The following is a 13,236-nucleotide window of genomic DNA, read 5'->3' on the forward strand; positions in this document are numbered from 1 at the left end:
AACAAGGTTCCTACATTTTCAAATTTTGACTCAATCATTGTAGAAATGGTTTTGATTCAGTGGGAACATCACATACACACAGCCAGCATCACATATCACTGCACCAAAGTAAGAAACAAAACATTAAAAAGCCTTTTCTTGCCTCCTCTCTTCATAGTTATCTGCCATCCACCTTCCGGCATGGCAACAGACATGTTTGACCATTTTCAGCACGGTGGCCACTGTCAGAAGGCAAAAAAAAATTATTTTCTTTCTTCCAAAATTAGGCGAAAATAAATGCATGCGCTGATGTCATCCATAAAAATTACTTGCTGTGGCCTAAGTCATTAAAGATACTTTCTCAAGACACAGATATCAGCTTGATACTCCCTAGCACTATTCTGTTTAAGACAGGAAAGAGGATGGTTTGGGGTTTATTCCCTCTCTTGGAGCACAGTTTTTCATGTTTGAATTTGTGAAACATTGAGAGAGACTTCATCTGCTCAGAGCCAGAGTTTTGGAAACACCTTAAAGTTGTATGTCTTTGATTATGTACTCTTTTGTTCAACAGCACAAAATACATAGGCTGGGTTTAAGATTGTTCCCTCCTTGAGTGTTGCTAGTGTCAAGAGAAACTTCAGCTTTAACAAGGAGAAGTCGTAGACATCGTCCCTCCATGAAATAGCTTGTTATTTTGTAATCTTTTGGTGTATTTTAATAGAGATATTATGAGTCAAACTTTGTTTTTATCAGCAGAATGATAGATGTCTATAGATGTCTATCCTTTAAGAATTTTGTTGTGGCACTTCGTATTGGAAGGGGTTGCCCAAGCTGTCATGTGCAGGCGTTTAGTGTCTTGTTACCATGGTTTGAGGTCAATGACCTCTCAAGCACAACATATTAACAAACCACAGATGACCCAGTTCCCTGCTGAATGACCGATTAAAGATAAGATATATTTCCTGCAGACTAGAGGTAATAGATAGAGCACGGTTTGAGGCTGACTATGAGGATTTAGAACTGCCCCGCCCACCAAGGGGATTTCATGTCTCCCGAGGCCGGAGGCCGAGGGTGACATGAGATCCCCGAGGTTGGGCGGGCAGTTCTAAATCCGAGTATTCAGCCTCAAACCGTGCTCTATCTAACTTAGAGCACTTCTAGGGCCCCGAAGTTGATCAACTCCATCCACTAGAACTTGATTTTGCTTTATAAATCTTTGTTTAGTGTCACTTTTTGTCTTGTTTCGAGGAGTTGTTTGGTTGTCCATCTGGGCTGATTAACGACCGCTAGGTCGTTAATCAGCCCAGATGGACAGTCAAACAACTCCAAGAAGAGTCAAACCATGTGTGGTGATGAGCCAGTCAGTCTCCTCTGATTCCCCAGGGCAGAAAGCTGGACACTGCCATTGGCCAGTTGTTGTTTCCATGGAAATAACAATGGGCGGGTCCAACATAGTGTAATTTATTCGGTTAGTTAGAGCACCTCTGTCCCTAGAGAGGGACCAATTCCAGCTCACTGGTTGGCTGAGAAGAGGGTGGCTGGTTAGTTAGTGCACCTCTACCCCAAGGGAGAGAGGTGCACTAACTCACAAGTATGCTACTATGTGGATATAATCACTAAAAATCCAGGATCCCTATTGGCTGAGGGGACCTAGCAGTGCTCTAAGTAAAAATAGATTGGCCTGACCTGCCAGCTGGAGGTATAAACAAAAACACTCTGTACCAATTTGGGGTCAAACAGACCATCCTATTATGAAATAGGGGTGAAAATGTGAAAATCCTTTTAAATAAGCAATGCAAATCTACGACAACCTGCTAATGCACGCTAAAACGCAAAGACAATCAGCGTCTACCCACATACCAAAAATGATCGCCAACCATCCACCGGGTTCTGAGATCATTCAACGCAAACAATCTGACATTGAGATAGCAATTCCGGTTCAAAGCAAACAGCTAGGGGGCCCAAATTTACATCACTAAACCATTGTAACCACAACTACATGCTACCTTAGCATCGCACACACGGACCATAACGTGCCAACAATAGAATAAAAAAATTAAACTGAAGTACCAAGGTCAATCACCAGGTGCTCAAAGTCAACGTACACAATCTCCAAGGCCCCATCCATCAATCTGCCAAATATCATACAGTTCCTTCTCACCGATCTTCAGATATCAGACCAAACATGAAACGGAGTAAAAACAATACCCCCCATTTACATGGAGGGTAATAATGGTTTGATGTTAAGACAATGTGTGTATAGGTCGACAGTGGAAAGTACAGATGTTCAATGGCGTTTGTTCCTTGATTTAGTGCAAAATAGTGCACACTGGTATTTGCTACTGAAAATGTTGAAGAAAGCTCTTTATCTGTTTGCAATGCTACCTTCAAGTTGTTGTTCAAGGACTTCAGGTTTTAAAACAAGTTATTGAAATTGTTTAAATTCAAGTAAATGCTGGTGTGTGGTTCAACATATAACAAAGATACGGAATGGAACGCTTGTTAGTTTTATTCAGTTACTGTACATGTACATGTTAAACAGATTCTTTAAATTGTATCCTCTGCAATATATATTGTATGTACAACACTTCAAGAAAAGCCTGTGTTTTTCTGTATTTCATTGTGACTTTGACATAATTTTCAGTCATATACAAAGTATACATATTTTACAAACATTTTCATCTTGAAAATCATATTATAATAAAACACTTATCTACTAGAGATACTTGTGACAGGTTTGAAGCTAAGTGAACAAGAGTCATGATACCAGTAAGATACATGATTGTACATGATTGTATATTACATGTTGTAGAGTGGATTCATTCCTCATGACAAGATAACCAACTTCTAGCACACCGCAGTCGTCCCTCAGTAAGACATCTGATGCCGCATGTACGTGTACATGTATGTACATGTATACTACCAATTAGAACTTTAATTCAGCTTGTATACATACATTGTATAACACAGGCTTTTATTTAAAAGTTCTAAATGGGAACTACGTAATACACACAAAGGCATACATTTGTATGCAGCTCCAGATGTCTTACTGAGGGATGACTATGATGATGACAGTGACTTTGCAGAGCCTTGCACATTCTACTAAATATGGATTCTTTGGGGACTGTAGCCCTATGCTGAGAAAATCTATGCTGACAAATTTGGATACTATTTTAAGGAAATCATTCTTGTTTTGTCTCAGTGAATATTTCTATAAATGTTCCAACCTTTCTTGTATCACCTTCCACAAAATATGAGGCTCAGCCCTCTAAGGCCTTGCTTTTCTGACATTTTGATTTAGAAATACCGGAAAACATGAATAATAAAATAATTATGATTGTTGTCAGCGTAAAACTGATCACGGACCTTTTTTTAAGGCATAAACCTGGTCCTCAGGCTTTGTCTTCATCATGTTTTTCTGGGAACCAACAAATCAAATTGGTGTGGCCTAAAATGACAAGCCTATCTACAGGTAGCACTGTGGCAGCATGTACTGCACCTGCACAAAACCCAGAATTTTCATGATTATTGTTGGACGTTGCTTCAAAGATGCCTGTTGCAGACGATATTATATTTTTCGACACACATAATTGAAAAGTGTCATCCTTCAATACTTGATTACAAACCTTAAATGAAACGTTCTGCCCATGTCCTATGCATATACGTGTAATACACATGTACATTACAATGCCTTACACAGGCGCAGTATGTTCTGCTGATGTGCCTCTATATCTATACAGTCAATCTGTCATGTACACTATATCCACAAGGTCACTGTCACAAGTCTGTCATGAGGGGGACTTTCCTCTTGGCCTCCTTTGGGCTGAACTTGGCGATGGGTGACCTGTCCGCGATGGCAGCTAGCGAGAAGGGGACGGACACGGGCAGGATCTGGTCTCCATAGTACACGACACACGCCGCGTCACCGCTCACGTTCAGCAGGCACTGGCCCTGCAGGACACAACAGATCAGCATCGCGTTACACAATCTCTCACTGCCGGGCCCACTAGCCTCTACCAGACTACAGTGGTTTATGGAACTGTGTTGGTAGTAATCATAATAATAATCCTTATACTATAGTACGGTAGTACAGTGCTAAAAAAATTTTAATTATACCTAACATCAAATACCCGTAAAGTCTCATGTTAATAAGGTCACTTGTCTGTAATGGCAACTCTTACGGCAAAAAACAGTTATTCAAGCAACTGGATAAATTATGATTTTGGAAATAATTATAACTCTTACGGGTTTACGTTCAGAACTGATTGGTCATTTATTATAATCATTATGATGAAGGCAACAGTGGTTGTTGAAAATTTGATCCTTGTGTACCCTTTGTGTTGGAATGAAGTTTATTAACATCATTCTAACGGACTCCGATGGGTTGCTGGATAAATTATTAGAGACAGACTGAATAGCACACCAGAGGAGTTACATGTAGCTGGCTAGAGGGTCCAAGTTGGTTCTTTTAATAATATGCATCTTGAGGCGATCATACAAAACCTGCAGCTTCCATGAATTTGCAAGATTTCTATGTTATGCAGCAATAAGGTTACCAATGAATGCAATTAATATACTAAAATTGGCATTTGCATGGTTTCACAATCCACACCCTCCATGATAGCACTACCACCAAGCAACAAAATCTCCCTTGACCATGACCATACCAATACCTCACACTACTGCAACAGCTGGCAATGCAAGACTTCTCGCGAGTGAATAATCAATTGGATCCAGTGTTCTAGTCGCTAATTTTGCTGCTCATTATCTCTCTCTCTCTAACCAGTTATGGGAAAATATTCTGCCCAATTTGACGTCTGTGACGGGAAAAATTGGCACCCATTGAGAGATGTCATCAACGTAAGCTTAGTCTCCCAGCAAAATTTGAATCTCAAACTGCAAGAAATAGTCGGGGCCTGGTCGGGGTATTTTCAAACTATCCCGAGGGAGCATGCCCACAGATCTACACCCCCCTAGGATTGCGATGGCTTCCACCATCAGCACTCGACATTATGTTCTTACGCCAAACAAAATTGTGATGATTGGCTAGAACACTGATTGGATCACATGTTAAACAAAGCACATACATGCACATGTACACATGTATGACCCTTGACATACCCAAGGTTAAATGCTAAATGAAAAGCCAAATTTGGACGGCTGTTTGATTGCATGCCTGTAGTTTTTAGTCCAAATTCCCAAGCACCCATGGAGGATTGTGGCATACTAGCCATGCTTACGGTGTGGTCTAACTGTTGTACGCCACATTAGCGGCGTCCCCACTAACATTCAGTAGACACTGCAGCTGTACAAAAAATGTACATAGGGGAGAAATGTGTCAGTAACAGTTTCAAGTGGGAAAGTTGTGTGCATGTTGCTTCTGGTTCAAAGGGTCAAGAGTTCGAAGCCTGTCTGCTGACCACATTGTGTCATACTTGCATACTACGCAAAACGTTGTCAATGGTTTGGTAACAGTTCTTAATTTGATTAATACTACATGTAGTATTCTATACTTTATATTTGTCTGTTGCATGCAGGTACGTTGTAATTTTGCATGCTACCTACTATTTTGAGGCCTTAGGCTAGTAGAATTAGATACCCAAGATTTTGGGGCAATACCTAAAGGGGAACCTAATAATTTGTAGTCAGTAATGACAACAACATTGGGTCAGGCAGTAACCCTGTGCTCTATAAAGCAAATAATCATGTCGGTTTGAAAACATATGCATAAAACAAAACCAAAAATTTATACACCGTCGCCACGGCAATATTTTTTATTGCCTGCCTTGTTTTTTAAACTTTCGTGCCCACCTGGTTCCTGTTGGGGTTGTCCAGCAGAACCACCTGGCTGACAGTGTGAGACAGCAGAGCGTTGCCCCCTAGCGCCGAGACGTGGGCTCGCAGGATGGCCTGAACCTCCAGCAGGAACTTGTGCACAACTCCATTCATCCCACCATGCTGGAATACAGGGAATGAAGAGACATTTAGTACATCTCCAGAGAGTGTTAAACATCACACATACGCCCCCTAGCATCGAGACGTGGGACTGCAGGATGGCCTGTACCTCCAGCAGGAACTTGTGCACAACTCCATTCATGCATGCTCATGAATAGAAGAAACATTTGGTACATTTTCCTCCTATTTTTTTCTTATCATATACTGTTACGTACAGAAAAAGTATTTCAAGCCCTGCAAAAACAAGCCCTGTGGGGTTGTGTGGCGCAACGGCAGCGTGCACGACTCGGAATCAAGAGGTCCCAGGTTCGAGTGCTGACATGCCACCGATCTTGTGCCCTTGGGAAGGCATTTTACATGACTTTCCCCACTAGACTCAAGTGAAAAGGAGTATTGTCTGTCCAGTATTCGTTTCTATGTGCGGGACACAACACCAGCAACAGCTGCCTCTGTTCCACGTGTATTGCACTGTTGCAATTTCAATAAACCAAATCAAATTAATCAAATCAAAAACAACACATGAAGAAACCCACCTCTCGGACCGACGTACTCTCGCGGATGAAGAACATGTTGACGTGTCCCAGGTATCGCTCCACGCGGCCGCCCGGCACGTACGACAGCGGGCTGAGCTGGATCCCGTGGGGCGTGAGCTGCGAGCGACCCTCCTGCTTATACGTACGCGGCCCTGCGGGAACACCACAGACGGTCAGGACAGACAGAAGGGGGGAATCAAGAAGGGAGGATGGAGAACAGACAGGGGGACACACATCTACGAGAAGAAAAGAATGTAGAAAAGAAAGATTGGTAGCTATGAAGAAAAGAAAGATTGGGAGCTGACATTTGTGCAAGATGCCAAGTAAGCAAAAAGCAAGGTATGGACGAAAAAGCAATTGATAAAAAAAAGGAAAGGCAAGGATATCATAACAGGAAAGTAGAGAAAATCATACATTGTCAATTAAAAAGAAAAGACAAAAAAAAAAATGAGAGAAAGGGATGCTAGAGGTCTGACCTGGTATGTGCTGTGTAGGGGTGAGTTTGGTGGAACTGACCTGGTATGTGCTGTGTAGGGGTGAGTTTGGTGAGACTGACCTGGTATGTGCTGTGTATAGGGGTAAGTTTGGTGGAACTGACCTGGTATGTGCTGTGTAGGGGTGAGTTTGGTGAGACTGACCTGGTATGTGCTGTGTAGGGGTGAGTTTGGTGGGAGTGCTGGACTGGGGGGTGGACTCTGGGTCTCCGTCCATCACAAACATCATGTCTTCACGGTCACTCTCACTGGACTCTACACAAAAAACAAACACAGATAAATATGTAAACAAGATGGATGTTTGTTCAACTTTGCATCAGAATCTTGCCTGTTGCAGACAATATCTTTTCCAGCACATCATTTGAAAAATTATTATAGATGGGATGTCATCCTTGGATATCCAAATACAACATTAAATGAAACGGTCTGCCAAGGTGGAATATGGACCATGTATTACAGGTGCAGTACATTTTGCCAACATCCTCAATGGAGTTAGCAGGACATTAAATAACAACAACAACAACAACAAGTCTTTTAACAAACTTAATATCACAACAAGTAAACAAGACATTTTGTCATCTGGGCTGTCTCAGTTTACAAAATAGGGTGGTGGAGACTAGGAATGTCTTTAAAAGGAACAGTCAGATGCTTTTGAAATATGAAATTACGAAAATAAGAAAATATGAAAATAAGAAATTATGTCATGAAAAGCATGACAAAACACAAATGGTAATGAAATTCAAAGCAAAAAGGGGGTAACTAGTTGATTTACTATGATCTACATGTACCTGAACATGAAATGGCAAAAATCATAGTCTGGTAAAGTGTAGAACAATACTTTCCAGATAATTAAATGTTGATTGAGTCTATTTAGCAAATTATGACGTTGCATCAAAACAAAAGCAGCAATAGTTGATTCTAGCTGATTTTCCGGTGCACAAACATCTGCTGATTGGAGCAGCTTCCTTGCAGGGTGCAGCTAGCTTAATGCGAGCGGATTAAGCCAGCATGATGTATGACATATGATGGACACAAAACCTGGAAATCTGTCATTGTCTTGTTTTTCAGTACTGCTTTCCTGGAGTTTACTGTCTCCTGGTAAACAAGACAGAGGAGATGGAAAACAAACAAACAAAACAACACAATGAAGGCCATGAACTCACATGAAGGTACAATGTACATGTATGAAAAAGGTTCAGTATGAAAGTTCATCTGTTTTTAAATTTCAATTGGTAGAAACGATTCTTGAAATGTCTGACAGTTTCCAAAATCATATCCAGTTCCTGGAGAAATTTTTTTTAAATCTTGTTAACCTGGATGTCTAAGGTTCATCAACGACCCAGACTCTTGTTTTCCTGATTTTATGACTCAGTTTTGTTGTGTTATATGTGTTGTCACCGATTGTCTTTATGTGCCATTACCGTCCATAAAATTTGTGTAAAATAATAAGGGAAAAATGGAGTCATTTGTGATGTCACAGCATGTAAATTTTATGGATGACATCCTCCACAGATTCCAAATCTAATGCGAGCGGGGAAAAAAAAGGCGGGCCGAAAAAACAAGGTTCCTACATTTTAAAATTTGACTCAATCGTTGTACATAATGGTTTTGATTCAGTGGGAACATCACATATACACAGCCAGCATCACATATCACTGCATCAAAGTAAGAAACAAATTTTAAACATTAAATCAGAACCTTTTCTTGTCTCCTCTCTTCATAGTTAACTGTCTTAACCTTCCGGTATGGTAACAGACATCTTTTCCCATTTTCCTCATGGTGACCACTGTCAGAAGGCAACAAAATTTCTGGTTTATTTTTTCAAAATCAGGTGAAAATTATTGTGCGCGCTGATGTCATCCATAAAAATTACTTGCTGTGGCCTTATTTTCTCAAACAAAAGGTCAAAGAAAACACTGACTCTGTCTCCTCCTGACGTGGGGTTGTGTCTCACTGGCTGATGGTGGACTCTCCTGTAAACCTACAGCTGCAGCCGTCACTGTAACCTAGGCAACGGGAGAGGGGAAAGATTACTACAAATCTACACATACATGTAGACCTTTAAAGAAGTTTTGCAAAAATAGAGATTACATTTGCCGGCCTAAAAAACAAATCCTGTATTGACTGAAATCTTCCAGACTCCTTTGTAATTTCTACAGATTCATGAGATACAGTCAAAAAAACAATGTTGATCTTCTAGCTCTACAGAATTTATTTTCTAAATCCAAGAATCCTGTTAATCATATTGGCATAGCTCAAGCAAGACTCACAATGTGTTAAAGATGGAGACTCTACTGACCAAGAAAATAATAAAGGTATCTTTCAAAGCAAGTGCAGAATGTTAACCTCAACATGGTCTAGCTTTGCAAACTCCTGCTCTGTTTATTCTTACTTAAACACAATTTCATAAATATAATGGTGATCAGTTCCTCCAACTCTGTCCTGTCACTTGCTACATAATGGGATCCAACATCACAAGGTGTCTGCTTCAGCACCAGTTACCAAGGTGAATGCCATCTAGTCCAGGTCATTGATTTAACTTTGGAATGGAAGAAGATGAAGAAACAGAGCAAAAACAATATGTTTTCCTTTTGCGAAATTCGAGGTAAACATTATAAGAGCTGAATGTCTGACCTGCATTTCGTTGTCCTCTGGAATGGCGACATGGAAGCGTACGTCCGAGAGACAGCAGGGCACCATCATACGCAGCTTGAAATACAGGGTCTGAGGGGAGGAAACATTAAGGCCACAGCAAGTTAATTTTATGGATGACATCCTCAGCAGACTCCAAATCTAATGCGAGCGGGCAAAAAAAAACAAGGCGGGACGAAAAAAAAAAAGGTTCCTACATTTTAAAATGTTGACTCAATCATTGTACAAATGGTTTTTACTCAGTGGGAACATCACATATACACAGCCAGCATCACATATCACTGCCTCAAAGTAAGAAACAAAACATTAAATCAGAGCCTTTTCTTGTCTCCTCTCTTCATAGTTATCTGCCATCCACCTTCCGGCATGGCAACAGACAACTTTACCCATTTTCGGCATGTCAGAAGGCAACAAAATTTCTTGCTTTTTTTTTTCAAAAATCAGGCAAAAATTAATGCGCACGCTGATGTCATCAATAAAAATTATTTGCTGTGGCCTTAAGGTAACAAACGATTGTATGGCAGCTAAAAACAAGTAAACACTCTTTTCTTCACCACATGTCAGTGTTTGGAACTGATGAGGCAGGCTGTCAATGTCTTTCACATTCTCCAATCCGTTGCCATTGCCAAAAGACTGTCATGAAACTACCTTTATCACATAATAATGTTGCTTACTGGCTTAAAGCTGTCCATGATAATGTACACACCTTAAGAATGTTGTCGAAGATGTTAGTTAGATGTCTGCTGTGGTGGGCCAAGGCTTGGGAATCGTTGTATGTCATCACTGTTGTAAATGTCTGGGGGAAAAGTTTAAAATCACGTCTTAAAATTTAATGCATACTTGAAAGGTTAGAAAAGTACAGCTGAAGTTGAAACATGCTATGCACACACATGTACACACATGTGCAGGCACACACACAAGCATACACACACACACTCACAGACACACACACACAAGCACACACGCAGACACACCTACACGCAGACACACAAACACACACACATGCAGACACACACAGATGAACATGCGCAGACACACACATACGCACACACAAGCACACACACGCAGACACACAAAATCACGCAGACACACATACACATACACACGCACAAGCACACACACAGTCACGTATAATAATGTATGTTTGAACTTCAATGCAGACACATACACACATACAAACACACGCAGACACACACACAAAAACACAAGCACACACACCCAGACACACACACACAAATGCAGACGCACACACACGCAGACACACACACACACAAATGCAGACATACACACACACACAAACGCAGACACACACACACACACAGACACAGACACACACACAGACACACACACAGACACACACAGACACACACACACACGCAGACACACACAAGCATACACAAACACACTCAGACACACACACACAAACACACACACGCAGACACACACACACAAACACACTCAGACACACACACACACACACACACACACAAGCACACCCTCATGCAGATACACACAAACGCAAACACACAAACACACACACGCAGACACACAAACCTTTTATACATGAAGAAAAAATCCCAATGACATAACCGAGCATGTACCTGTACATTACTTGTGAGAATTTGGATCCCAGGGGGCAGCTCGGTGTTACAGGACTGGAAACCTGAAACAGAGGAAAGAGAAACATCTTAGAATCAAAATGTTCTTTCAATACAAACTTTCTTTCCTTCAGCATTGGAAGAAACTAAATCTACATGTAGTCATGGAATGTACTTGATCCCTACATGCACATATGTAACATTGTGTTAAGTGACGTTCTACCTTCAGGTTCAGGTGAGTCCAACATTAAGGACACGATATCCTCATCCTCAGCATCATCAATCTGGAACAAGAAGGAACAAGGTGGTCTAAGACATGTGGATCATATGACAGGCCCAATTATTGGGAAAAGCACCATTTTTCCTCAGACCCCTGACTAATTTTATTATGGTTCTTAATGGTTTTTGCGTTTTGTTAATCATACTTTCACATTGTCCATCATTTTCCCATCTAACAAAACAAGGGTCACAAAAATCCAACTTCGGTCACTCAAGGGGGTCCATTTTGTAACTGTACAGTAAATACAAGAGGTAAATTAATATTCTTATCATGATAAAGTGATGACGTGATTATTCATAATTACATGTACCTCAATGACAAACGCCTCCTTCTTGCCGGCAGAGAGGTCAAGTTCACTGAGGTCACTCCCGCTGCTGCTGTGGGAGTGGTTACTATGGCAACCCGGACTGCTGGGCATATGGTCTGCCACGTCAGGCAGCTCCTGGGAACAGTAATGTGTACAATGTACATAAAAACCTCTAGTTTAATTCTGCAATTCCCACATCCCAGCAACCTTACATGTAATTCTGGACTAATTCTTACATCTCAACAACCTTACAATCATCTAAATGGGCTAATACTGTAAACTATGGGTAAAAATGAAGTAAGAAATATGTAGCAGGCATTGAGGACCCCTTGGGGATTAACCCAATTCTGGAGAATTCTGGAACTGGGTCCTCGATGGCTGCTACATATATGTATTTCTTACTGTACAGTATTTTTACTTATACATGTACTTTTTCAGTAGTTTACGATATCAGCCGGGTCTGCCTATTTACCGGAATACACCGGAAAACACAGTTAAACACCGGAAAACACCGGAAAACACATATAGGAGGCTAAAATCTACCGGAATACACCCTGATATGATGAGATAACATATCGAATTGCTGTATTTTGACATGAAGTAACGTGTATATCGCCGCGGGAACAAGAAATCGTTATGAATTGGCGATCGGCGATCGCGGAGGCGAGCCGACCAGTCGCCATGTTTGTTTACATTGCCGACTACGAAATGTTTGTTTAACGCGATCGCCGTACAGAAGTGAAATCTACCGAAATGAAGAGGTCTTTGATGCAGGTACCGCAAGTTGCTACATTCTGGCATGAAATAAGTCGTATATGACTTTGTTATATGACGTTGGGAACAAGAAATCACTATGAATCGGCGGAGTCGACCCGGCCAGACGCCATGTTTGTTTACTTAGCAGCCGGCTATAACGCTAGTGAACCTTTATCCGTCACTTTTTCTCAGTGACAATCATGTGACGCCAATTTCTTTTCGTTTCTAAAAATGATGAACCGTTTTTCTTGTCCTATTATATTATGGATCTTTCGTCCTCGTGGTCATGGGTGTTTGGTCCTCGTTACGTTGGATCTTTCGTCCTCGTTTAGATGCTTGTTTAAGCAGCAGAGATTACTACATGTATTAGTACAACAATGTTACTACATAGCCACACGTGTTGCGGCCTCGATTTGTCGCAAACGCTGCCGGATCCACGCTGCGCTGCCGATGTGGGCAAGCCGCCGGCTCCTTCGATACCTTCGCGCCCTAGCCAACTCTCAGCTCAGAAAACTGTTTTTTTTTAACCCCAGTTTATCATTTTAAATTAAGCAGAACATCTGGACAATTTTTCTAGTGATATTCGGCAGGAATTATTCATGTTAGAACGAGGACCTACTGTCTACTGGCTTCCTAAAGTTTGGCTTGCGACGCACACGCAACGCCGGGCGTGTTTGTTGTC

The 13,236-nt window shown here is 41.2% G+C and overlaps 1 protein-coding gene across 6 annotated transcripts in view; it reads right to left on the bottom strand.

Annotated features, from left to right (window-relative positions):
• Nucleotides 1–3,728: 3,728 nt before the first annotated feature.
• The window catches only part of LOC109466436 (C2 domain-containing protein 5-like), a 46,360-nt gene continuing 36,852 nt past the window's right edge, over nt 3,729–13,236 (bottom strand). For 2 of the 6 annotated variants that reach the window (XM_019764155.1, XM_019764154.1), the window contains 11 exons: nt 11,802–11,933; nt 11,435–11,495; nt 11,215–11,276; nt 10,320–10,409; nt 9,596–9,685; nt 8,883–8,967; nt 8,000–8,056; nt 6,944–7,216; nt 6,468–6,619; nt 5,791–5,937; nt 3,729–3,930 (listed from right to left, as the gene is read on the bottom strand). In XM_019764155.1, coding sequence (XP_019619714.1) covers nt 3,757–3,930; nt 5,791–5,937; nt 6,468–6,619; nt 6,944–7,216; nt 8,000–8,056; nt 8,883–8,967; nt 9,596–9,685; nt 10,320–10,409; nt 11,215–11,276; nt 11,435–11,495; nt 11,802–11,933 — 1,323 coding nt within the window. In that variant the 3' untranslated portion in view covers nt 3,729–3,756. Of the gene's footprint in view, nt 3,931–5,219; nt 5,285–5,790; nt 5,938–6,467; nt 6,620–6,943; nt 7,217–7,999; nt 8,057–8,882; nt 8,968–9,595; nt 9,686–10,319; nt 10,410–11,214; nt 11,277–11,434; nt 11,496–11,801; nt 11,934–13,236 lie in introns of those variants that run through there. The other 4 variants (XM_019764157.1, XM_019764158.1, XM_019764156.1 and 1 more) reach the window with 4 other exon arrangements.

The sequence above is a fragment of the Branchiostoma belcheri genome, unplaced genomic scaffold (assembly GCF_001625305.1).
Source record: "Branchiostoma belcheri isolate BF01 breed outbred unplaced genomic scaffold, Haploidv18h27 scaffold167, whole genome shotgun sequence".
In the NCBI taxonomy this organism is placed as follows: domain Eukaryota; kingdom Metazoa; phylum Chordata; class Leptocardii; order Amphioxiformes; family Branchiostomatidae; genus Branchiostoma; species Branchiostoma belcheri.